The sequence below is a fragment of the Ambystoma mexicanum genome, chromosome 2p, assembly GCF_040938575.1.
Source record: "Ambystoma mexicanum isolate Mex_15411 chromosome 2p, UKY_AmexF1_1, whole genome shotgun sequence".
NCBI classification, from domain to species: domain Eukaryota; kingdom Metazoa; phylum Chordata; class Amphibia; order Caudata; family Ambystomatidae; genus Ambystoma; species Ambystoma mexicanum.
In genome coordinates this window covers 163,243,059-163,270,180 of record NC_090923.1, presented here as the reverse complement: position 1 = coordinate 163,270,180, position 27,122 = coordinate 163,243,059, and the positions used below count along the sequence as shown (strand labels likewise).

General features: G+C 46.1%; 1 protein-coding gene across 3 annotated transcripts in view; it reads right to left on the bottom strand.

The window, feature by feature from the left end:
- FGD5 (FYVE, RhoGEF and PH domain containing 5) overlaps positions 1-27,122 on the bottom strand; it is a 640,152-nt gene that overhangs the window by 167,872 nt on the left and 445,158 nt on the right. For all 3 annotated transcript variants that reach the window (XM_069643415.1, XM_069643418.1, XM_069643416.1), the window contains exons 6-7: positions 23,928-24,079; positions 11,271-11,427 (exon numbers count right to left, since the gene is read on the bottom strand). In XM_069643415.1, the coding sequence (XP_069499516.1) occupies positions 11,271-11,427; positions 23,928-24,079 (309 nt within the window). The remainder of the gene's footprint in view (positions 1-11,270; positions 11,428-23,927; positions 24,080-27,122) is intronic.

Sequence of the window (27,122 nt, the reverse complement as noted above, 5' to 3'; positions counted from 1 at the left end):
TGGTGATTGTACACAAGTAGATGTGATCATAGCGGTAAAGTTCAGGGTCACCTGACATGGTGATTACACACAGGGAGATGTGTCCCAGTGCTTATTCTCAGGTGCATGTGGCCTGGTGATTGACAAGTAGATGTGATCTAGTGGTTACATGCAGGGGCTGATGTGGTGATTAAACACAGGGAAATATGGCCTAGTGCTTCCAGGGGCATATGGCCAAGTGATTGAGCACAAGTAGATGTTATCTACTGGTTAAATGCTAGGGCACCTGCCGTGGTGATTACACAAAGGGAGCTGTGGCTGAGTGCTTACTCTCAGGGGCTTGTGGCCTGGTAATTGAGCACAAGCAGATGTGATCTATTGGTTAACATCAGGGACAACTGACATGGTGATTCAACACAGGGAGATGTTGCCTAATGCTTGCTCTCAGGGGCATGTGGCCTGGTGATTGAGCACATGTAGATGTGATCTAGCGGTTAAATGCAGGAGTCCCTGGCGTGGGGATTACACAAAGGGAGATGCGGCCTAGTACTTATCCTGAGGGGCATGTGGCCTGATTATTGAGCACATGTAGATGTGTTCTAGTGGTTAAATGCTGCGGCACCTGACGTGGTGATTACACAAAGGGAGATGTGGCCTAGTGCTTACTATCAGGGGCATATGGTCTGGTGATAGAGCACAAGTAGATGTAATCCATTGGTTTGGTGCAGGGGCTCCTGACGTGGTGATTAAACACAGGGAGATGTGGCCTAGTGCTTACCCTCAGGGGCATGTGAACTGGTGATTGAGCACAAGTAGATGTAATCTACTGGTTTAGTGCAGGGGCACCCGATGTGGTGATTAAACACAGTGAGATATTGCCTAGTGCTTACTCTCAGGGGCATATGGTCTGGTGATTGAGCACAAGTAGATGTGATCTAGTGGTTAAATTCAGGGACACCTGACGTGGTGATTAAACACAGGGAGATGTGGGCTAGTGCTTACTCTCAGGGTCATGTGGCCTGGTGATTGACCCCAAGTTGATTCGATCTAGCTTTTACATTCCAGGGCCCCTGACGTGGTTGCTTAGTGATTAAGGCATGTGGACTAACGCTTGAGAATGAAGAGACATGGGGATATAGAGCCTGGTGGTCTGGACCTGGGAGATGTGACTGAGTGGTTACATGCAGGAGTATGTTGACATGTGGCTAGACGTGAGTATATTTAGGAGCTGGTTGTCTAGTGGAGCACTGTGTCTGCCTGCCTCCATCTTTCTATTTTCTGTCTGCCTTTCTGTGCTTCCAGCCATCTGTCCATCTGTCTGTCCATTCATACAGACCTGTCTAGGTATCTAATCATCTTTCTTTCTCACGGGTCAGCCCCACCCTCATTGCCAGAGTATATCCCTCAACCCTACTGTCCAGCACCAAGACTCTCCTCACACTTCTACAAGCCTCAGCGGAGTTCCTTGGAAGGTGATGGGGGGTACCCTCATGTTCAGACCCCTTTCCAGGACCCCTTATCCACCAATCTGGCCTGAGAATTGATGGGGAGACCTAGCAGTTTTACATCCCCGTTCCAGGTTCATCGCCGCACTCTGAGTCCCATCACTTCTTAAAACGAAAAGAGCGTGAGACGCGTCACCAGGTGTTAGTAACAAACAGGAGACTAGCAGAGGCTCGTTGTTTCAGTTGCTAGATTTACTGCAGGGTGCTGGAAAGGGATAAGGCACACCTCAACCACCAATGGATTATTTGAAAATGTGTATTTTGCACTAGTCTTTAATGTATTCACGTTATTAGTGGTGATATGGTCATTCGTTTTTGTGTACATGGTATGTTTGTATTTAAACGTATTAGTGCATGGAGGTGCGCGAAATCAGGATATCGGAAAAAAGAAAAATGATGATTGAATGCAATAATTTACGGGAATAACGGATTGGTTTTGAAAAAGGTAATAACCAACTTAATTCAGCGTGTACAAAAAGGGCATTTACATATCAATATGCATAAAGCGACAACACATGAGTCGAAACTCTGTTGGAAGCCCTTTTTTACATGCAATACTGGTGCTATAGGGGATTTGCCTCGACAGGTGGAGACACATGGCGTTTGGGACAGGTTAGAACACTATGCAGCACGGTTACATCGTACTTCAAGGGAGGTTTCTTTCCTATGAAAGCAATTGGTATGATGTATTATGTATTGTCAGTAAGCAGTTGGCGGGCTTGCCTGTGCATCTTTAACATACAGAAAAAGACTGTGCTTGAAGTAGGAATTGGTTAAATTTGCGATGCCCCTTGTCAGCAAACACCTTTAGAGATCAAGTTAATACAGTGTTGGAAGGCCAGCGCCCTGAAGTAAAAGCCGGAGCATTCGTCCACACTTTGGATTCGTGTGAGAGCACCACAAACTGCATACACCCTAAGAATCCAGAACATGTTTCACTCAGTGGACAATGTTGTCTTGCCTACAACAGCCTTATTGATCCTTGGATGTCGTTTACTTGCTCTAGATCTGAAGTGTTGTTTCCTGCTACAGATGCTAAAAGTCTGTCTGTTAGCACTTTGAAGATAGCTGAGCCTGGAACCTTTCCTCTCTACAGTGGACCCCCTGCTATGCACACCTTTTTGCATATTGATTGGGATCCCGGTATCTTTGTGAAGTGGCCGAGAAGATTACAACTTTGGAGGTAGCCATGGCGCTATTGCCGCCATGGCTGCCTCCAAAATCGGGACCGGGTTCCCTGAATGGGGAATTACCGGGCCGTTCAGAGTTTGGAGGGCCCGGTAATTCCTCCTTCAGGGAACCCGGTCCGGTCCTTCCCCATTCCCATTTGAGCCCCCATAGGGCTCTATGGGAATGGGAGAGCGAGCTAACAACGGGCCGATTACGACCTGCCAGTTGTTAGCTCCCTGGACCCTTCGCGGGACCCGCTCTGGACGTCTGGTAAAACCAGACGTCCAGAGCGGGTCCCGCAAGGGAACCTCGTAATAGTGCGGAATGGGTTTAACAGCGCCGCCACCATTACCAGCGCCGTTAAACCCATTCACCACAACTTATAATGAGGCCCCATGTCTTATCCTGTGTGTTGCCTAAAGTATGATCGACCCACATTGGACACCAGCCTTCTGGTGTCCAGGAAGTGAAGATGTGAGGTGGCACTGCGCCCAGAAGCCAAACTCGAGTATCAAAGCGCTCCCAGTGACTGAGGAATGGAATGTGTGCCGTTTGGATTGAGAGCTGTTCCTTTCCAGAGGAGATCAGTGCAGCCTTGTGAGAACCCTGTGCTCTGTCATTCTTTTTGTGGATATTGTCAAATTATTTATTTATTTATTTATTTATTTATTTATTTATTTATTTATTTATTGTGATTTGGTTTATTCATTTAAACATTACACAATAAATTCAACTAAAATACACACACACATTACATACAATTCATAAAACAGCATGAAAACAGATCATGTGCATTACTCATTTCCTACGTCATCACTCAACATTCAATATCATGATAGTTACATTTCCCGCTTATGAGGAGGCAGTGTTTCCCGGGTGAGCATGCCCATGACATGCATACACAGGTAAGAAAGGGGCATAGCATGGGTGGTGAGCCAGAGAGGTGGGGCGCATAAAATGTAGTGCTGGCACACTATAATAAGCAGGTATTTTGAAATGGTGATGTCGTCACCTCAGAAAGTGCTGTCATTTGACAAGACACTTAAATAAAGACCATCAACACAGTATCTATGTTTAAAGTGATATGTAAATGCTGGCATGTTGGGGCAACACCAGCACAGGTTTATCCTTACAGGGGCAAATGCTAGCTTGTTGGGGCAACACCAGCAGAGGTGTATCCTTACAGGGGCAAATGCTAGCAGGTTGGGGCAAGACAAGCACAGGTGTATCCTTACAGGGGCAAATGCTAGCATGTTGGGGCAACACCAGCAGAGGTGTATCCTTACAGGGGCAAATGCTAGCATGTTGGGGCAACACCAGCACAGGTGTATCCTTACAGGGGCAAATGCTAGCATGTTGGGGCAACACCAGCAGAGGTGTATCCTTACAGGGGCAAATGCTAGCAAGTTGGGGGCAACACCAGCAGAGGTGTATCCTTACAGGGGTAAATGCTAGCATGTTGGTGCAACGCCAGCACAGGTGTATCCTTACAGGGGCAAATGCTAGCATGTTGGGGCAACACCAGCAGAGGTGTATCCTTACAGGGGCAAATGCTAGCATGTTGGTGCAACGCCAGCAGAGGTGTATCCTTACCGGGACAAATGCTAGCATGTTGGGGCAACACCAGCACATGTGTATCCTTACAGGGGCAAATGCTAGCACGTTGGGGAAATGCAAGCACAGGTGTATCCTTACAGGGGCAAATGCTAGCATGTTGGGGGAAGCTATCACAGGTGTATCCTTACAGGGGCAAATACTAGCATGTTGGGGCAACGCCAGCACCTGTGTATCCTTACAGGGGCAAATGCTAGCACGTTGGGGCAATGTCAGCACATGTGTATCCTTACTGGGGCAAATGCTAGCATGTTGGGGCAACACCAGCACAGGTGTATCCTTACAGGGGCAAATGCTAGCATGTTGGGGCAACACCAGCACAGGTGTATCCTTACAGGGGCAAATGCTAGCATGTTGGGGCAATACCAGCAGAGGTGTATCCTTACAGGTGCAAATGCTAGCAAGTTGGGGGCAACACCAGCAGAGGTGTATCCTTACAGGGGTAAATGCTAGCATGTTGGTGCAACGCCAGCACAGGTGTATCCTTACAGGGGCAAATGCTAGCATGTTGGGGCAACACCAGCAGAGGTGTATCCTTACAGGGGCAAATGCTAGCATGTTGGTGCAACGCCAGCAGAGGTGTATCCTTACCGGGACAAATGCTAGCATGTTGGGGCAACACCAGCACATGTGTATCCTTACAGGGGCAAATGCTAGCACGTTGGGGAAATGCAAGCACAGGTGTATCCTTACAGGGGCAAATGCTAGCATGTTGGGGGAAGCTATCACAGGTGTATCCTTACAGGGGCAAATACTAGCATGTTGGGGCAATGCCAGCACCTGTGTATCCTTACAGGGGCAAATGCTAGCACGTTGGGGCAATGTCAGCACATGTGTATCCTTACTGGGGCAAATGCTAGCATGTTGGGGCAACACCAGCACATGTGTATCCTTACAGGGGCCAATACTAGCATGTTGGGGAAATGCAAGCACAGGTGTATCCTTACAGGGACAAATGCTAGCATGTTGGGGGAAGCTATCACAGGTGTATCCTTACAGGGGCAAATGCTAGCATGTTGGGGCAACGCCACCACCTGTGTATCCTTACAGGGGCAAATGCTAGCATGTTGGGGGAAGCTATCACAGGTGTATCCTTACAGGGGCAAATACTAGCATGTTGGGGCAACGCCAGCACCTGTGTATCCTTACAGGGGCAAATGCTAGCACGTTGGGGCAATGTCAGCACTTGTGTATCCTTACTGGGGCAAATGCTAGCATGTTGGGGCAACACCAGCACATGTGTATCCTTACAGGGGCCAATACTAGCATGTTGGGGAAATGCAAGCACAGGTGTATCCTTACAGGGGCAAATGCTAGCATGTTGGGGGAAGCTATCACAGGTGTATCCTTACAGGGGCAAATGCTAGCATGTTGGGGCAACGCCAGCACCTGTGTATCCTTACACGGGCAAATGCTATCAAGTTGGGGCAATGCCAGCACATGTTTATCCTTAATGGGGAAAAAGCTAGCATGTTGGGGGAAGCTATCACAGGTGTATCCTTACTGGGGCAAATGCTAGCATGTTGGGGATCCTATCACAGATGTGTCCTTAAACAATAATAAATCTGATATTTTGGGGCAAAGCCATCACAGGTGTGCCTTTAGAGAGACAAATGCTGGCATTCGTGGACAATGCAATCACAGGTGTGTTCATACATTGGAATTTTAGGGCCAAGCCACCACAGTTCTATGTTTAGGTTTGACATTATTTGGGGCCTATTCAGGGCATTGCTGCTTTGATTTTGTCTTCAATTCATCTGCTAAACATCAAGTGATACTTTTCTATAACAATTGCTTATCTATATTATTGTTATGGTAACTTGTTAAAACCCTGTGCCGTAATCTGAGCCAGCAGACTATCACTACAACCTGAGCGTTCAGCCACTCTACCAAATGTGGATCTGGGCATTCTCATGAGCCCCTTCACATTACTTTGAAGATAATAAGCTTCATTTATATAGCACTTTCACCAAAGCACTTTACATACAACATTTTAGTATATACATATTGTCAGCCAACCAAAATTGATAGAGGATGAAAGGCTGAGCCATCCTTGCAGTGATTTGGACCTGCACCCTGTAGATCACACACAGATTTCTGGCTTATTTTGATGAGCTGGCATTCTGACATTTGAAGGTATCCTGGGGCATTGGAGAACTTGTGGACCTCCCCAAACATCCCTGAGGCTTGCCCTCCAACGCCTGGTCTCGCAGAGGCCCACAGACTGAAACAGCTATAAACATGGCTTCCCGCCTCGCTGCTACACACACTTCCCTTCACACGCCCAGACTGAATGACACAGACATGTGTAGTGGGACACTGGCATGGTCACACCTGCCTACACTCGTAGAAAGTAGACGGATCTTGAATTAGCCAACGAGGCCACTGGGAGCCACTGATTTGAATAAAGTGCACGAATGTTATGGTTATTTACACCTGCGCGCCCATGTTATTGCGGCCGATTAGTGGTGGAGTAATACAGAACTAAGGGGTGACAAATTCCTCCCCCGCCCCCCCCCCTCAACCACCCGCCACCGGATTTATGGCTCAAATCAAAACCACATTTACTACGCTTGTCGCCGGGCTTTAAAGCACCAAATTGATGAGAAATATTAAAGACGAGTAATTTATCCAGGGGATTCTAGAAGAAGTGGCTTGGTTACGCAGGGGCCTCGGGGATTTCCATCCCACAACGCTGCAGCCAAAAGGGAGTTAAATGTCTCAAAAAATGCCACAGACAGACTGGGAAGCAACCCGGAAGTGATTTACGACCTTGATGACAGAGGGGAGGATTAACCTCCTGACTGGAAAAGCAGACAGGCCATTAATCAGCGGGGCGCACAGCTGAAAGACTAGTGTGATCAGAAGCTGTTCTGCTGTTAGTAACAGTTTCTGTACACCATGGCTGCCTGCGAGGAACATTACCGAATAAGCAGGCAGGTGGGACTACCCACTGCCAGGCGTTGGTAGACAGTGCTGGCTAACCGTAGACATGCCAGAGAGAAAATGGCAGGCAGTTAAGGGCAGTTTATTTGCATTCTGGGACTTGTAGTTTTATTTTCCCCTCATTATAATCCAAGACTAACAATCCCAGAATGCAAATGTAAAGCAGAGCAATGTCCACTGGGCTGAGTTTTAATCCATTCATTTTAGCACACTGGCCTGAATATCGTCAGAGGAAACAGCTAAGGAAATTCTACTGGTTAAAAAGAAAAGAAAACATCTTTAAACATGTGAAACTAATAGACCACAAAAGCAATTACATTTAAGGTTCCCTGTTATATGGTCTTCTTTTTTTTAACCATGTTTTCCATCTGTATTTACCTATATTTATTTGGCTCATTATACCTGTTTTTATCCATAGATATGTTTTGCTATAACACCACGTTTCAATGACTATTTTTCCCAATATATTTAAATGAAACATGTAATGCTTGAATACTTGTAATCAGACACTCACATAAATGGGTTTTAGCAAATCATCGAACATCCAGTTATAACTTAAAAACAAGCACTGGCAAAATTTTTTGTGTTCACAGCAGTTCTTTGCATTTTGCATTTATAAGCACCAGGGCACAAGGAAGAGAATGCACATTTTCAATGGAGGATGTGATTAAGGATGCAGGTGTGCAAGAGAATGAGAAGGGGAATCGAGGAACGGATGAAGCCATTGATGGAAGGTGCCATAGATGATAAGCAAGACGAAATGTGAGCGAGAAAGGGAGAGGATGAGTGGGTAAGAAATAAAGCAAGAGTGTGAGCGACAGGATGAAGGGATAGAGAGAGGAGGTAGGATGGGTGGTTGGGGAATAGAGGGGATCACTGGGTGGGTCTAGAGAGAGGGTTAGGGTGTGTGGGGGTGAAGAGAGTGGACAGGTTAGTGGTGGTAGAGAGTGGGGGATGTGTGGGTGAGGGGGGGTAGAGAGAGGGGGTGCAGTTGGTGGGGGTCGATAAAGGGGGTGGGGCAGGCAAATGGTAGGAGAGCGAGGTTGTAGGGTGAATGGGGTAGAAAAGTAGGGGTGGTGTGGGTGCGAGTAGAGAGTGGCGCTGCAGGTAGAGAGTGTGGGTAGGGAGGAGGTAGAGAGATTGTGGGTAGGTGAGTGGTGGTAAAGTGGGGGCAGGGTGGGTGTAGGGGAGAGAGTTGGGGTAGGGAGGGTGGGAGTGGGGTCTGGTGCGTGTGTGGGGGTAGATGATTATGTGTGTGGCTAGGAAGGTTCCCAGTAGCTCCATGTATAGATTGAAGATCACTAGGGAGAGGATGGAACCCTGCGTGACTACACAGGTGACGGGTAGCATTGGCAATCTAAAGGAGTCCATCTGACCAAACTACTGGTGGCTGGTGAGGTAGGACTTGAACCAGCATAGGATAAGGTTGCTGATCACCATGCACCGATGTAGGGTGTCCTGGTGGTCTACTGTGTCAAAAGTGGCCAAGAAGTGTGGTAGAAGCAGGAGGCAGGGGTGGCATCATCAAGTATGTTGAGGGCATCGTCAACCACATTTATGGTTGGCGTCTCTGTACTGCATCTGGGTCTGAACCCAGATTGGTAGGTTTGGAGAAGATTGTTGGTGTCGTTGTGTTGCTACCGCTTTCTTGATGATCTTATATAGGAATGGAAGATGGGTGATAGTTACATAGGTTGTTGGGATCCAGAGTGGGTTTCTTTAGTAGAGGGAGAGTTTGTCCTGTCTTTAGGGTCAATGGGAAGGTGCCTTGAGTTAGGGAGCTGGTGATGATCTCCAGGTAGTGATGGTGAGCTTCTGCAGGGAGAGTCTTGAGGAGGGATGATGGGAGGATGTTGTCTGTATATGATGTGGCTTTGAGGGCGGCAATGGTTTCTACCAGGTCCTGTGTAGAGAGTGTCTTCAATGTTGTCCAGGATGTGAAGATTTTGTGCGGAATGACATGAGGTGGGCCTGTGGATTCATAGCTGCTATCTATGTGCTGGCGATTCTGGCTGATATTGTCAGCTTGCCACCCGACAGGCATCCTTAAGATAGCCTCTTGCCTATCTCATCCAGTCTTTTGGTCTGTGTTGTTATATGCACACTGATGACACACAGATCACTATCCCACTTAAACTGGAAGATCCAGCAGGTGTATAGAGGAATCTTAATTCCTGTCTGAAAGTGGTGGGGGCCTGGAAGAGTCAAACTTGGCTTGATTTCAAAATTGAATGGTAAAAAAACAAGGTTTTAATCTAGGTGCCATCTGTTGCTGCCTCTACCTGGAGATCTGACTATTGGCCTGCATCTTTAGGCCCCTTTCCCCAGCCTATGCCAAAATTGAAAAATGTGGGTGTTCAGATATTGAATACCCTCTCTATGGAGGCACGGGTTAGCACAGTTTGTCAACAAAGCCACTACAAACTCAAAGTTCTGTGAAAAGTACTTCCATTTCCTCCTCGCCCAGTTGTGGCCTCGCTGGTTTTGAGCACTCTTGACTACTGTAATGTGTTATATCTGGCTCAGCCGGCTTTTCTCTTGGATCGATTACAAGTGCTGCAGAATATGGCTGCACGGGCTGTTCTTGGCCTTGCGTCTGGTGATCATGTTATGATAGGAAGGCGCAGGTTCCACTGGCTTCCAGTGGTGCAGCGAATCGAGTTCAAGGCCTTGTGCCTAGTTCATCGCACCATAAATGGATATGGTCTGGAATATCTGCAGAAGAAATTCTGCCGATATGTGTCGGAACGTCCTCTCCTCTCCTCCGGGCATTGGTGTATATCTGGCCCTAGATTCCGCCGAGCTAGGCTAGTTGGCAGAGCTTTTTCTGTCACAGCTGCACTTCTATAGAATGGGCTCCCTCAGAAACCTCGTAATATCAATGCTCATTTGGGTTTCCGACGTCAACTCAAAACCGTTCTATTTCAGTGACAGCGCTCGGTTATGCTTCAGTTGTTCCCTACTAGTTCTCCATAGCACCATGTTGCCTTCGGGTGTAAGTCACGCTGTATACATTTGCCTAACATAACGTGACATAACAGAAAGGAGAGAGCTCAAGGGGGTCGGATTGCACCTGAACAGCACCATACTTTCAACCTAACGCCCACCAACAGATTCAAGTAGAAACCATTTCTAACTGGTCAACTGCCTCAATGGAAGTGGGAGTGTAGAACGTCACTGCTGTTTTGAGTGGCCAGTCATAATGGTCACAGAAATAAAGTCGGAAGTCTTCACGGGTCACTGTGATGTATATATGTCTCTACCTGAAATGGAAACACAAGGCAAGTCCGAAGCCAACCAAAGACTGAATGTAATATAGCAATCCCTATGGCATTGGAGGGTGTACCGGGCCAGCAACGGCCAGCCAGCTTGAGTCTAGGGTGAGGTATTGGGGCTTTTACTGGCCGGTATGCCCCTCAACAATGGGCTGATAGCTATTCGTACCACAGGGCTCCATCCAGGGTGTGAATAGTTTTATTTGTTTTCATTTTCCAGGGACAATGGCCCTGTGGTTATTGTGTGAGCCCAATTTCTCATGGGAAGAAATCAAAATGGCTGCCAAAATAGAAAATAGAAAAGGTAGCAAGTCCCTTTTATATTTCGTTGACAGCCGCCTAATGGGAAGCAGCGCCGGTGCCGTGAGCCTCAGAAGGTCAGTGGGGTCGAGTGGGTGGGAGGTGGTTGGAAAACGATGTGGCTGGGAGGGGCAGTGTTAGCTAGGGGAGGGCAGACGGCCCGGGAGCTCCAAAACAACGATGTGGCTGGGAGGGGCAGTGTTAGCTAGGGGCGGGGCAGACGGCCCAGGAGCTCCAAAACAAATGGTGGCACCTGGGTAAGGGAGTCAGGTGGCATGTAAAAAGCAGACGGTACACTGGCAGTTTTCGCCTGCATTTCCAGGCTCCTGATTGGCTGAGCGCCCCATTCTCTGGGTGCGAATAATGTAATAGTTCACACATGGAATAGACAGGGCGGACGTTGACACGGGAACATACAATCCTTCAAACTGGAAGACTCAGCAGTGCACTTGAGCGAGTAAAAGGAATGCAAGCGACTTACCTCAAACTCCCGGACGACTGACGCCAGCTGGTGCGACCTGAGGCAACTCTCGTCCAGCACAGCTAGGTTCCTGTCATACTGCGAGATGTACGCTGCGTGATGCTCGAAGCTGGCAGCCCTCGAGAGGAAGACGTCTGCAAGCTTCTGGGTTTCCTCCCTGAAACGACAGTCAGCATATTCAGGCAATACGTGAGTTACAGCCCGTAGCCTCGCTGCTATTGCACTGAACACCGGATCAGGGTTGTCCACCAAGAGTGGGGATCTCCACCCTCTCAAGAAGTGCATGCCTAAATGTAAGCACACATTCATAGGGCCTGATTTGCACAAGCGTTTTTCAATTGGAAACTCACATTGAAAAACGCTTTGTAAATCAGATCGCAGTGCCTTTCAAATAAGCGGCAAAGCTCTTCAAATAGCTGCTCAATGATTGCAGTGATTGCCTTAGTATGTAGGCCCTGCATTACAGTCCAAGTGCCCAAGAAATGAGCTGTGATTGCTCAAAGCAAGACCTTTACTGATAACCCCTTTTCCAGTAAAACTCGAGACTCGTCGTCAATTCAACCTTTCCTTCCTTTCCTTTCCTTCCTTTCCTTCCTTTCCTTCCTTTCCCTTTCCTTTTCCTTTTCCTTTCCTTTTCCTTTCCTTTTCCTTTCCTTTTCCTTTCCTTTTCCTTTCCCTTCCCTTTCCTTTTCCTTTCCCTTTCCTTTTCCTTTTCCTTTCCCTTTCCTTTCCCTTTCCTTTCCCTTTCCCTTTCCCTTTCCCTTTCCTTTCCCTTTCCCTTTCCCTTTCCTTTTCCTTTCCCTTTCCTTTTCCTTTCCCTTTCCTTTTCCTTTCCCTTTCCTTTCCCTTTCCCTTTCCTTTCCCTTTCCCTTTCCTTTTCCCTTTCCTTTTCCTTTCCCTTTCCTTTCCCTTTCCCTTTCCTTTCCCTTCCCTTCCCTTTCCCTTCCCTTCCCTTTCCCTTCCCTTCCCTTTCCCTTCCCTTTCCCTTCCCTTTTCCTTCCCTTCCCTTCTCCTTCCTTCCTTCTCCTTCTCCTTCCTTCCTGCTCCTTCTCCTTCCTTCCTTCTCCTTCTCCTTCCTTCCTTCTCCTTCTTCCTTCCTTCTCCTTCCTTCCTTCTCCTTCTCCTTCCTTCCTTCTCCTTCTCCTTCCTTCCTTCCTTCTCCTTCTCCTTCCTTCCTTCCTTCTCCTTCTCCTTCCTTCCTTCCTTCCCTCCTTCTCCTTCCTTCCTTCCTTCCTTCCTTCCTTCCCTCCTTCTCCTTCCTTCCTTCCTTCCCTCCTTCTCCTTCCTTCCTTCCTTCCCTCCTTCTCCTTCTCCTTCCTTCCTTCCCTCCTTCTCCTTCTCCTTCTCCTTCCTTCCTTCCCTCCTTCTCCTTCTCCTTCCTTTCCTCCTTCCTTCCCTCTCCTTCCTTCCTTCCTTCTCCTTCCTTCCTTCCTTCTCCTTCCTTCCTTCTCCTTCCTTCCTTCCCCTTCCTTCCTTCCTTCTCCTTCCTTCCCCTTCCTTCCTTCCTTCTCCTTCCTTCCTTCCTTCTCCTTCCTTCCTTCCTTCTCCTTCCTTCCTTCCTTCTCCTTCCTTCATTCCTTCCTTTTCCTTCCTTCCTTCCTTTTCCTTCCTTTTCCTTCCTTCCTTCTCCTTCCTTCCTTCCTTCTCCTTCCTTCCTTTTCCTTCTCCTTCCTTTTCCTTCTCCTTCCTTCTCCTTCCTTTTCCTTCTCCTTCTCTCTCCTTCCTTTTCCTTCTCCTTCCTTCTCCTTCCTTTTCCTTCCTTTTCCTTCCTTCGCCTTCCTTCGCCTGCCTTCGCCTGCCTTCGCCTGCCTTCGCCTGCCTGCCTGCCTGCCTGCCTGCTTTTTAATGTGGAAAAGGTGTTAATTCCCATCATCGTATAGGAAAAGGGCAGTAGTGAAAGGAGGCAGCTGAACTTGTTAAAGCGGAAATGGAATTCACCTCTATCACCCTATGGGAGCACAGCAGTAGTGAAAGGAGGCTCTGGGGCTTGTTAATGTGCAAACATGGTTTACCTCCATTATCCTATGGGAGAAGGGAAGCAGTGAAAGCAGGTGAGTTAGTTTCCTAATTAAGGAATAGAATACGAGGAGGGGGGCATTATCGGTCTGGTAATGCCACGGGGCGTCAGTTACAAGCCAGAGGGTTCTATTGCTATTAGTACCCTGGCATGTCATACCGGGTTACGAATTGCATTTTTTTCTCAAGCGGAGAAACGGCATGAAAACTGTTTCTCCACTCTAGAAAAGAAGCAAATATAAATAGCCACGTGGGATCGGGTTGAAGGGACTACACGCAGTCCCTTCTCCATTTCCATGTCGGCCATTGATATTAATAGAAGAAAAAAAATGGCAGCTCTAGAAAGGGAGAATAGACTACGTGTAGTCCCTTATCCCTTCACATGGCACCCATTAAGCGCCCCGGTGCCAGTGAGGGACAGCGCTGCAGCAGGTAAGCGGGGAAGGGGGCGGGACTTAAATATGTGGAAAAGTCGGGTAGGGGAAAAGGGGTGCAGGGAATGCACTTACTTGATTCCTGGCAAGGAAAAAGGTCGGCCTCCCGCTCAGATGAGGCTTGGAGCGGGGTCTTTCCTTATGTGGTAAGGAACCGATTCCAAGCTTCCTCATTGGCTGGGTGGCCGCCACACCACTCTCGCCGGGTACTAATGTGGAAAAGGCATTCACTTGTATCACCCTATGGGAGAAGAGCAGTAGTTGGAGAAGGCATTCTGTTCACGCGCAGCACCCTATAGGAGAAGGGCGGCAGTGAAAGGAGGAGCCCAAACTACTAAATGTGTAAAAAGGGATTCACCTCGTACACCCTCTGGGAGAAGGGCAGTAGATAAGGAAGGCATCTGAGCTTCTCAACGTGAAAAAGCGGATTACCTCCTTCACCCCGTGCGAGAAGGGCAATGAAAATAAATAATGGTGTCACGTCTTGGAAAAGGACCCCCTTTCTTCGTTACATTTAGGATTCACCCCAGTTCCTGATGGATTAACGCTTATTTCCTCACATGTTTACAATTTGAGGACTAGGGAGATAAACAATGGTTACAGCTCCGGGACCCCTGTGCAAAGGACAGTCTTTGTAGTTTGGGTCGCTTACAACACCTATCATCATAACTATTGCATTACAGTACAGATTGGGAGAAGTGGCATGTGAGGAGGGGCACACAGCTTGTAGGTGTTGATTGGCTATTTGGCCACCCATTGACTGGCCATGGCCATGCTAATCCCTATGGCCATCCCCATCCAGTTCCAGCCCCTCCAAGCCCAAAACACCACCTCATGAGAACTGTTATTCAAGCTTTACCATCAAATTTTCACTTGCAGTGACTGCCAGTGTTTTTTCAGACCAGTCTTTTGAGAGTTAATGACTTAATTGTATTTGTAAACTCGCTACTGGTACAATGAAAATGTATCAACACGGTCTGTCTTCAGCAACTCGATTTATAAGCACTCTGCTTGTCTTTCACTGAAGTCCTGTTAAAAAACAACTATTGGAAAAGACAACAGTTTCGACTTGTGTATAAGTATTAGGTATTTGCCAGGCACTGTTATTAGATGGCCAGGCACTCACACCAGTTTGCACCTGCTACCATCAATGGCCAGTTAATGCCACTACCGCTGTCCCTGGCTAGTGCGATTCGCATGCCTACACAAAAGACCAAACTGTTGGCATTACCAATGCTTGTTTACCACCCTTGGCCCATCTCTCTTCCGCTGTCATTTGCTTCCTGTAATTATTCCACAGAGTTTCATATTCTGGATACAATAGGAGACACGGCGCAACAGATGCTCGCCTGTAAGTGGAAGCTGGCACGCAGAGTACAGTGCCTCGTCTACAATAAACGGCACGGCATGGGGTCCGGTTTAGAATTTAACGCTGACATTAGTTTACCCCGAAGGCATTTAAAATGGCATTACACTGTCGTATACATTATGAACGATCTGCCTATTTAGACTTCGGAACTGGCCATATGCTAATTCACTGTAGCATTAGGGCCCAAATGGGCATTAATGCCTCGCAAACTGGCTGCAAATTTACGACGCGCCTTCATTTGTTTCATCGCTCTACGGTTGGAGGGCCAGACGCGGGAGCGGTGGATGCGGAAGCACCGTGTTAATAGTCCGGAAGGATGAACACATGCGCAGCCGGCGTGCGCAGAAAAAGTGAGGCCCCGCGCAAAGTCTTCTTCCGGAACATTCCTAGGCAAGGTGTAACATTAAACCAATGCCTCCATCTCAGATGGCATCCAAGGTAAGTACCACATACGCGTGGGCATTTTCATGAAATACACACATTGCAGGGAAGGGACCACCTCAGTTTCCGATTCCTTACAAAAGGCCTGTTCTGAGCAATTTTAAACCTTTCCAACAAATAGTAGAAAGGTGAAATAATTAAAAAAAGGCAAAATCACTTTTGTACCTTACTTTTCCACTGCGTGGGAAAGGGTAACTGCTTTACACAATGAATGCTTGAAACCGATATTTACAATGGATTCCAGGTGCAAAAGTCAGGTAGGGATCTGTTTGTGGAACCAGTGGATCGGTGAAAATTGTAAAATTGGCAGTAGTTTTCACAATTTCTTAAGCTGGTTGGGAAGCAGGATGGACTTTACATGTCCACTTGCTCTTTCCGCGCTGCCTGATGATCATGTCTGCATAACCACCAGCCTTCTCCTCTCTTTCCTCTTCTCTTCCTTCTACTGACCTTTCCTCGACTGATCATGCCGCTGTTACCTTTCATTACACTCTTCGCCCTCACGCGTGATTCTCTCTACCCTCCTCGTCTCTTCTATCCCTCTTGGAAAGCCCTGCAACCCTGCTTATCTCCCTTTTGCTCTCTCTTGGATCTGCTCCCCGGAAAGTAAGCAATGATGGAGGACAACCCACCATCTCCTTGATCTTGCTACTCTTTTTACCCTTCACTCTTCTTATGATTCCCTACTCCTAAATGGTAACAAACAGTACAGTCCCCCTGTCTCGTCACCCCCATCATCTGTTCCAATTTCTTAACAACATGCTCTCTCCCTTCTTTACCGACTCTTCTGATTCTTCTTCTCTTTCTTGCACTGTGACTTCGCTAGTTACTTACCTCTAAAGCCTTGTTCGTTCGGTCCTCCTTTACTCCCCTCATTTCTCCCCCAAGGTGTTCTATCTCTGTGGCCGGGGTGTTGCTAGGTCTAAAAAAGATCTGTGGATCCGCCAATGTTGGGACTGTCAGGACTCAGGGCTTGCTAGCCTTTTGGTTGTAGCCCCTGAGCTTCTATCCAGGGCTACAACCAAAAGACCCGGGGCTTTAGTCCCTCCAGCCCCCCACTAGCGACACCTCTGCTCTGTCCACCCACTTCCTTGTCTCCCCTCCTCCTCTTCTCTTACGAATGCTGACACCGTCTAATTTCTTTCCTGTGGCCATCCTACGGCTTTGCCTATCAATCCGATTCCTTCCTGTTTTGCCTTAACGGAATCTTTAAGGCAACATATTTTTATTATAGTCAGAAAATTGATTCTGCCTCTAACAGTTCACAGAATCGTAGTCTTTTTTTCAGTAGTTAACAAACTATCAGATGGACCCTCAATTTCAGAACTAACTCGATCCCAACCTTTTGTCGCCTATCTTGCCTCTAATTTCAGACAGAAAATTGAAAATGTCAGGAATGAATTGGGCAAATTTGTGCAATAAAAGTTAATTCGCCCCAGATCTAACTATCTTGGAATCTACACCTCTATCCATGTTTGGAACGTTCGCACCTTTGGAGGAGAACACCCTTCAGCTGCTTTTTCTTTCAGCCAAATGTTCAGGGTTTCGATCTGCTAGAGACATTTATCCTCCCTTCCAGAAAGAGATCCTAATATATATTTAATTCCTCCATTACCTCAGGAAGCTTTTGTGAAACCTTTGCTAAAAAAGCCCTCGATAGGTGCTAATGACCCGGGAAATTTCCGTTCAATATCACATCTCTCCTTTCTAGCCAAACAACTATAGAGAGCGGCTGTATGCCAAATTCAGGCTTTCACTGAGAACACAGGATTCTTGGACAGGAATCAATTTGGCTTCAGGCCAATGTGGAGCACAGAATACATTATAACTGCTATTCCAGATCATTTCACAGAGAAGATAGATAGGGACCAGTCTGTTGTCCTTTTGGACTTGTCTGCTGCATTTGATACCATCGATCACGGCATATTACTTTCTTGACTCCATGACTGTGGTTTTAGAGGCAAAGCATATTGATTGGATTGGTTCCTTTTCAGCTGATCGATACCAACAAGTGTGCATGGGAACGTTTTGCTCTCTTCCGGTGCCCGTAACTCGTCGAGTGCCACAGTGCTCAGCATTGTGGGCCATTTTATTTAATCTCTATATGCACCATTTAGTGAGAATTATATATCAACATGGCCTAATGTTCTTTAATTAGGCTGAGGATACACAATTTCTAATAGACATCTATCAGGTAACAACTCCCCAACTACAGCAGGCTAAAAAGTGTCTGGGTGCGATAAAGTGCTGGATGGATAGGAATGACTTAAACATCAATGCAGATAAAACAGAGATTATGTTTATCAATTACGCTACCAGTCCGCAATCTCTTTCTTTTTGGCTAGAAAATGTAGGTATGTGTATGTCCTAAACCCAAAGAGGAGGCAAAGAACCTGGGTGTTATCCTTAGTAGTTCCCTTACGCTAAAGGTCATATCAACGCAGTGACTAAATCCTGCTTTCTCTTGCTTAAGAAAATGAGGCCTATACCCTCTTTTCTCTCTTTTCCCCCAATGAGTAATTGTTATGTACTCTTTTATCCTGCCCAGATTGGATTTCTGTACCAATTTAGGGTAACACTACTTATTTAGGTATATCAGACGCTATGCCTTAATGTCTCCACAGAATCCAGAACGCAGCTGCTTTAACTACCATGAAGTGGAAATAATATGACCATATCACTCGTGCCCTCAGATCCTTACACTGGCTCCAGGTAAGAAAGCGGATAGCCTATAAAAGTATGTGCATTGTGTTTAAAAGCTTATTCTGACACCATAAAAGTGATGGGTGGAAGATTTTGAATTAATCTGAAACACTAGCCTTGCTCTGGCCAACCTTCCACACCACCGTTTTTTAGCCCGTCTACGCCATTTCAAATGTTGTCGAGCAATATGCAAATCAGTCAGGTACTGCCACCAATGGGAACAGCCCTGCCCTAACTGCAAGGCCAGGTCCCCTCTGCACAGAAAAACAAGCAACCCCAGGCATGTTTCAGCCTTGTTGGGCCTCCTCAGGGTGGTGCAGCTTAGTTTCTTATGGCGCAGAGAGCTAGGGATCCACGTCTGGGCATACCCTCTTTCACAAACTAAAACCAAAAAAGTAATGGGTGGAAGATTTTGAATTAATCTGAATCACTGGCATTGCTCTTCCTAGAGACCCAAGCTACTCCTCACTGATGAGGCCCAAAAAGGCCGAAACATGCCTGGGGATGCTTGTGGTCTCGTGCAGAAGGGATGTGACCTAGCAGTTCGGGCTACAATGCCCCTTTTGGGAAGAGACCAGGGCTGATTTGCATATGGTCTTTCCCCTTCTGTAATGGCTTGGCAGGCGAAAAACGATAGTCTGGAGGGAGGCCCAGAGCAATGCCAGAGGTTAAAATTCATTCTTAATCTTCCAGCCATCACCTCTTTGTTTTTGCTAAAAGCTTATTCTGGCCTGATTCCTCCCCTTCCTCAAACAAGCTAAAATTCTGTATCACCAATCGTGCACTTAGAACTAATCATTCTCACACAATAACAGACCCTCTTTATAAAAAGGAAAGGAGAGCATTCCTTTTTGGCCCAAGCGGCAAGGATGTGGAATTTGTTAGCACCTTCGCTACACAGTAAAACCAATTTGTTAAAATTCATGCAACATCTGAAAACTCATCTCTTTAATCAGAACTAAATTCCTCACCAATCATCCAGACCATGGTTGCATGCTTTCACTAGCGCCAAGATGCCTTTGTTTGATAGGTGCACTTTAATAAAACACTCCTAGCATAACTACATAACAAAATACCTTTTATCTATCCTCTCACCATCCCTTACATCACCCGAATTCTTAATTTCTCTCTGGCTATGTCCTCTTTTCCTTCTTTTTTTAAACAGCCTATCATTATTCCCATCCTTACGAAGCACTCTCTTGATCTGTCCTCCCCCACTCATTTTCCGACCTATTTCTCTTCTTACTTTTCTTTACAAAATCCTTGAAAGAGTCGTCCACTCTCAAGTCCAAGTCTTTCTCTCTTCCTACTCCTTACTTCCTTCCGTCCAGTTTGGTTTCATTCTGCACGTTCCACCGAGATCAGCCTGCTTCATGTCTCTAATTCCCTTTTCTCTGCCCATCACAATAAACTTTCCTCTATTCTGATTCTCTTGGACATTCGACACAGGTGATCATCACTCTCGCCTTTCCTCTCTTGCTTCTCTCGGTTTGTCTGGTGGTGTTCATTGGTGGGTCCAGCCTTACCTCTCTGAGTGTACCTATTTGGCATCAGACTTCCCCTCCTTGCCCCCTTCTCTTTGGTGTCCCTCAAGGTTCAGTACTTAGCCTCTTCCTTTTCCTGTCTATACTATTCTCCTATAAACCTTCCTGCCACTTTTATCCAAGTGACTCGCAGATCTTCTTCTCATTCTCTTCCTTCTCTGACCAGATCTTCTTCTCGTCCTCTTGTTTCTCTGACTCCCCACACTCTATGGCCTCAGCCTATCTGTCTGCCATCTAAACGTGGATGTCATCCCATTTTTTGCACTTAACTCCATCTAAAACGGATTGTTTTTTTAATGGAGGGGGTACAGTAAAACATTGGACCTGGAGCTAGTTTGACTTCTTTGTGACTTTTCTTTCTACTGCTGGTTGTCACAATTAAAACACATTACCTCTTAGTGTTTACGAAATCAGAAAATACATAAAGAATAAAGATTCTCCTGCCACCTACCTACTACCTACTAAAGTCAGGTTTTTCAGTAGGTGTAACACCAGAACCAAAACTACATAGGACCCTCTTATAAGACACTCAAACAATATTTTAATGGAGCAATACTAGAAGGTACATACATTCAGTAAATATGACTCAATTGAATAGTAGATTTTGGTTATTTGGCCAATTTGTGTTTCACTCAATTAATTAGCTTCCTCAGGGCCTAAGAACATTTCGAATTTAAAAAAAAAAACATGGGTCATCTGTAAATTCTACGTTGTAATAATTTCAAAGTACAACTTCATTGTCCTTACAATTTGTTATGTTGCAAGTTTTGCATGAACACTTGTTTCATGTTTGGTATCTGTTTGCTGCATCAATCATGAATTCTGGCATTTACTTAATTCGGTTGCGATTTAGCTGGGAAGACTGGTACATATGTTTATTCTTGATCGATCTGTATTCTGCATTTTCTTGTTTCTTGTGTTGTTGGTCTTGTAAGACATTAATGTGTCTCTCACCAATTGACATCTGCAACACAGAAGGAGCAGATGGAACTAACACGTTCCTTTTGGGGAACAGCCTTTCACCTCTAAAATGGTGTGTCAAATGAAACACTAATGTCTTACAAGAAGCACATAAGGAACCATGTAACAAACACTACCAGATACAATGCAGACACATAGATGTTTCACGTCGCTTTGAAGAGGTGCACAGTGAGCTAAGAACCAAATCGAGTCCCAGGCCTAGGGAGATCAGCTCTAGCCAATCAAAGAATAGAAAATCAGGGGTGGATGGCAAGGAGCAAGAACCAATGGTAAGCCTACTACACTGCAACAATGTAATAGATAGTTTCTTGGGGACAGGATAGGCCAGCCACCTGATATGCAAGGACCAGTAGAATAAACTCCATAGGGTAGTTCTATAGGGAATACCACTCTCGATACCCAATCATGTGTGGTAATATTTTTTTCGGGGAAGGACCCATGGATAACGTAATTTGTCTACAGAACCGGGATGCACACCATGGGATACTGAGAAGTACTAGAGAAGGTTGATTGTCTTGTATGATCCTTGTTGGTTTTTGTAATAAAACGCAGTTCTAACTTGCTGTTGGCGGAGTCCTCTGTTTACTCTGGGGAAGGGTGTTGGGCCCTTGAGAGTCGGACGGACACCCGAATGACCTCTGATATACATGGGAGAATTCCCCCAACAAGAACACTCCGAGCTTCGGGAACAAAGAGAGTGCTGCACAGCAGAGGGGGTTACAGGCACACCTTAGACAGTGAGACGAGGGAACAGTCCTTACAACATACCATGTATTCCAGAAATATCGTTTAGGGTAGCAGGGAATACTTAACATTTACATTTAGTGACCAACATGCAAACATGAAGCAAGGGCGTGGGGGTAAAGGTCTGATCAGGGGTGGGCTTAAGACTGCGGTCAAAAGGAGGAATACTTGGATAGTTGGATATAACAGTGTGACTTATGGGTTGCCAATGAAGGTGCTCCTGGAAGAGGAGAGTCCTGACTGCTTGTCTGGCTTGCATGAAGTTGGGGGTGAGCCTGTTATTGACAGGCATGAGGTTCTACATTCCTGGGGTTTAAACGATGCGCTTTGCAGGCTTCAAAAAGGGGAATGGAAAGCTGCCGTGCTCCGTGTCACCCGCTTCTTGCCCCCGTCAGAGTCACCTCAACCTCCCTACCCTATGCCTGTTATAGTTCCATGGATTATTTTCATTTGCAATATCTAAATCTGTAATGTTTTCTAAATTCAGTTAATTGAAATTAATAGTTGAGAGTAGGCGTTAAAAGCAGCCCATGGGTCTCAGGCATCACCCCGTAGGTGGGGGTTACCGTCGGGTAACCAGGAGCTATTACATAGCACATCACCAAACTAATGAGATACACACACTATATTTTTGTTCCTTATAAATGTTTCATTAATGGTTTAAATCTCCCTTCAATGTATCCTGTATTCTACTTTATACGCATTCCCAAATATACAGAGGTAATGCCATATGGGTATGTTCGCATGGCAGCAGTTGGCATGGGGAGTCAAGCTATTGGTGTCAAGCTAACCAGGCTCTCCTAGGCTACAAGCCGGGGCTAAATAGTGGTCAGCTCCATGCTATTTCAAACCTGGCCATTTGAATAACTTTGCCTGGTCTGAACTTTCTTTATTTTAAGACCTAATTCGTTTTTTTCTCCTTCTTTTTAATGGACAATTAGCGCTTGCGCCACCTATAAGCCAAACGATCGCCTTAGAGTATAGATAGATCGAAATGACATATGAGGAGGGGCACACAACTTGTAGGTGTTGTTTGGATATTTGCCCACCCGCCCATCACCATGCTAATCTCTATGACCATTCTCACTGAGGTCAAGCCCCTCTCCACCCAAAACACTGCCTCGTGGGAACTCTTTGAGCTTGCTTTAATCAACCTTGCCATCAAACATTGCACTAAAAATGCCTGTAGTTGTTTTCTCTAAGCAGTTTTGTGAGAGTTAATGACTTAATTGGAGCTGTAAACACGCTACTGGTGTCATAAAAATGTCTTAACCAGGTCTGATTTATAAGCACTATACGTGTCCTTCACTGAAGTCCTGCTAAAAACAAGCATTGGCAAAGCCATCAGTTTTGGCTTGTGTCTAAGTATTAGGCATTTGACAAGTGCTGCTACAAGACGCTCAGGTACTTGCACCATTTTCTCACCTGCTACTGTCAAAGTCCAGTTAATATCACTACAGCAGTGCCCGGCAAGTGCCTTTGCCATGCCTACACAAAAGCCCAAACTGTTGGCATTGCCAATGCCTGTGTTAGGGTTAGACCCCACCTTCTTAGCCAATATGTTTTCCTGCATGGCTCATTGTTTGCCTCTTTCCACTTGCTTTCTTTGCTCTCTGGTGCCATCTCTTGCCTATCCCTTTTTGCCACTGTCTGTGCCACCTTCTCCTTCACATCTATCCCTTTGTGAGCTCGAACATTACGTTTCTGAGCCACTTTTGCAAGCTCTTCCGTTTGTCCGGTTGAATCCCTTCTCTTTTGAACATAGGGAGGGTAGCTCATCGGATATGTATTACGCCGAGGGGCCCAGAGGAGGACTCTGTGCCCCCCGTTTCTTTCTCTTCCGCTCTCTTTTCTATTTGATTTTAAAATCGTATTGTTCTTTATTGGAAAGTTGATTTCATGTAGTTATTTTTTTTAATGATATATTTTGAGCAAAAACCATAGAAATTTAAATAAAATATTCACATTCGCTGTATGTTGTTGCCTAAAAGTTCAGGGAGGCACACAAATAATCCCACTAATCGTGAAAGTGTGTTGCTTTGTGATGTTGCAGTATGTTAGAGTCAAAAATACAGTGATGAGTACATTCACAATGCTGTGTCAATACTATAGTACACTCTTTGTTACCTCGCAATTTTGTTATCTGGCACGCTCTATTAACTGGCATCCGGCATGGCTATTAGTAACAGCATAACCGATAGGGGAATGCTGGATAAGACAGTATAAAAGTTCATATAACGGGGCAGGCGGGATTGGAAGAGTGGCAGTAAATAGTGCAGAAGTCAAAGATGCTTTGTTATCTGGACTATCTGCTCCATTTCCTGGTTCTCTGCCAACTGTAATATAGACGCATTGTTATGCGGCATATATTGTTAGCTGGCACCATAATTGGCAAAGGGTGCCAGATGACACATTTCTTTCTTACCAGTTCTGCATCCTCTCCTCCAGCTCGCACAGGACATCTTGGTGCAGGTCGCAGATTTGGGGGAGCATGCTTAAGCCCACCCTTAGCTTGATGTCCTCTTTTGCCTCTTCGTCTTCATCGCCCAGCACTTTCAGGATGGCTCCGTAGAAGTCCTGTGGACACAGTGACACGACAACAAAGGTTAGGGGACAATACACCCTGACATCGTGGAACTGTGGCACAGTCACCAAGGCACTCCATACTGAACTGTTCCAGTTGCCGCCCGCCTTCCCAGAATGAACCAGTGCCCTCTGCCATGAATGGTCTCCGACAGCCTGTGAGTGCCAAGCCAAGGCAGGTTTTTAGTATACACAACGAATATTCTGTCTTCCTGATCCACTGACTGTACATTCATGCTATTATGGTCACCTGTGCCTTTGCTATAATAATAACTTAGCATTTATATAGCACTATGAACCCTCAGGTATCTGAGCGCTGCTAATTATTACCCACTGTGTGTGGTGTTTATTTATCGACCTCGCAAGGATGAAAGGCTGAGTTTGGCCCTGCCGGGATTTGAACCTGCATCAGCAGGCTCTGCACAGATGTCAAAGGGAGCAATCTACTCGCTGTGCTATCAGACCGGCTAAAGCCCTAACATGCTGCCTGGGAGTGGTTTCAGATTCTGCAATGCTGCAAAGGTCCAGACAGTTGCAGTAACAGAAGGAGCATACATACATTCAACAAAAAGGACTGGGCAGGAGCCCAGGGCTCCTGAGGGGGCCCAAAGTCAGTACGCAGGGGTTCGGTTGGCGCCGTCGGCATCTGGGGGCCCAGAGCTCTCACACAAGGCCTGCGCTCGAGCCCTTTGGCACCTAAGGCGGCTCAAAGCCATTGAATTCCCTAAAATATTCTCTTTCCATGGGTGCCATAGTTACATGGTCCTGAACACACTCTCAGATCAGGGTGGACTTCCAATTTAAAGCTACTCATTTGGTGAATTGCTTTTTGTACTAGTCCCATTCAAGTGGTGTCGTGGAGCGGGTTGGATTTGGATGCACAATAGACTCCAGTATCGAAAAAAAGAGGGCCCTTTAAATATGGATTCAGAACCATGTCTTTTTGCAACAAACTCAGAAGTACTGGAGACATAGGGCCTGATTCACAGAACGTTTTCCTAAGGGATTGCGTCTTTATAAAATGCTTCTTTGAATCAGACCCATAGTAATTTAGGGACATTTGTGGAAAAGGCTGCATTTTAAAGGGATGTATACGAATTGTTCGAACTACAATTGTTCGAATTACAATTGACCTTTGCACAATTGACCGAATTGTGAAGGTCAATTGTTACATATATGCGGGGGGAAACCCCCCGCAACCCCCCATTATATATATAAATATATATATATACAAATATATATATATATATTACCAAACCAATATATGTGCGGTCAATTGTGCAAAGGTCAATTCGGACCCTCGACTTTCGGTCAATTCGGTAATTCGAACAATTGTGTTCGAACAATTTGGGTAATACCTTTTAAAGCACTTTGGGCCAGTAACGTTACATGCATTTACCAGCTGCACAGTGCACCAAATCAGTCAAAAAAGTGGCCCACAGTGGCCCAGGTTTGAAGCCCACATTAACCAGTCTTGCCGGCCCTAAATGCATTGCCCGTTTGCCCTCTATGCCAGTACGAGGCCCAGGGCACCTTCAGAGTGGCTCCCCGTGTGCTGCAGTTACTTCCTACCATCAAAGGGGGGCAGTAGGTTCTGAGCGAGAGTCGGTGGGCGATCTACTTTTTACACTAGGATTTGCTGTGTCCAATAAGCTCCCCCCCAGCGAAGACAGAAAATGAGACTATGCAGGCCAGGGAGTGCACAGGGGGTCTGGGTGGTGTGAGCAGAGTGTATGGGCGGGGTGCACAGAGTGTATGAGTGGGGTGTGATGGGTGTATGAGTGGGGTGAGCAGGGTGTATGGGTGGGGTGAGCAGGGTGTATGGGTGGGTGCATTCTGCAGCGCATTGCTTTAAGCTACTGGAGGAGGAGGGAAGGAGGTCCTGTGCAGTCAACGTTTCCAGGTATCCTTTTCGGAGTTAGGGCCCTTTTCATGGACAGAAAGACATTTGAAAAATGTATTTTATTGTTTAAAGCATGGACCTAGCTCGAGAGCAGCAGAGCGCTGTACAGAGTGTGGGTAGCAGACATTTAGGCTGGCATCTTTTAACAGTAGCGCAGCACTGTGAGGTCTGTGCATTAGTATGTTCATCCATTGGAACTGGTCCTTCGGCAGGTGTTGTTGAAAGAGCCATGCTATGAGAGATTCGGTGCATGACAAGAGAAGGATTTTTTGCGGGTCCTCTCTTTGCAGATGAGTTGTGAATCAAGCCGGTTGGTCAATTTGCTGCGCCTGCAGCGTGCGCCACAATATACGTGGAGCTTATCCACCCTAAATATTATTTATTTCTGTGTTTTGGAGAATGCTATATGTCACTGAGGAGCATTTGAAATGACAGCAAGGCTTACGGAGGAGCAGAACTTGGAATGACCTCTACAAGTGGATGCAATATGGAAGAAAATCACTTGGATTTTAAAAAGGCTGCAAAAGCATACAGATTAAGGAAGCATCCACTGAACACTGCAATCTGTTTTATAGATCACCTTTCTGCTGTCTCAGAATGTCTGCTCTCTAGGACATCGTCAATTTCTGTCTTCTTTCAATGATACAATTGCCCAATACAAGATGTCTGCCACTGTGACATTCGTGCAAAACTACTATGGCTGTGATTCGGTGTTGTCCAAAGGCACAGTAACAACATAGGCCCTGATTCACAGAACGTTTTCCTATGGGATTGCACCATCATAAAATGCTTCTGTGAATCAGGCCCATAATCTTGAAATTGCAACCCTAATTTCCTCAACATTTCCTTAACATTATGTATCCTGCTGCCATTGTGGGTATCCATCTGACAGTGTTACCTTAAATGCTTCTAATATTTCAGAAATAATCCCAAAATTATTAAAATACCACTGAAATATTGAAATAGTTCATAATACACCACCATTATAGTTCCTGTTGTATTCCCATATGAAATGATGAGGTTGCATCTGAGATTTAGAAATGTTCATAGCCCTGTATTGTAACTATGGCTCAAACATCCATGAAATGCTCTAAAGTTAGTGCACATCCTCTCTTCAATTCTAGAACATCTAAT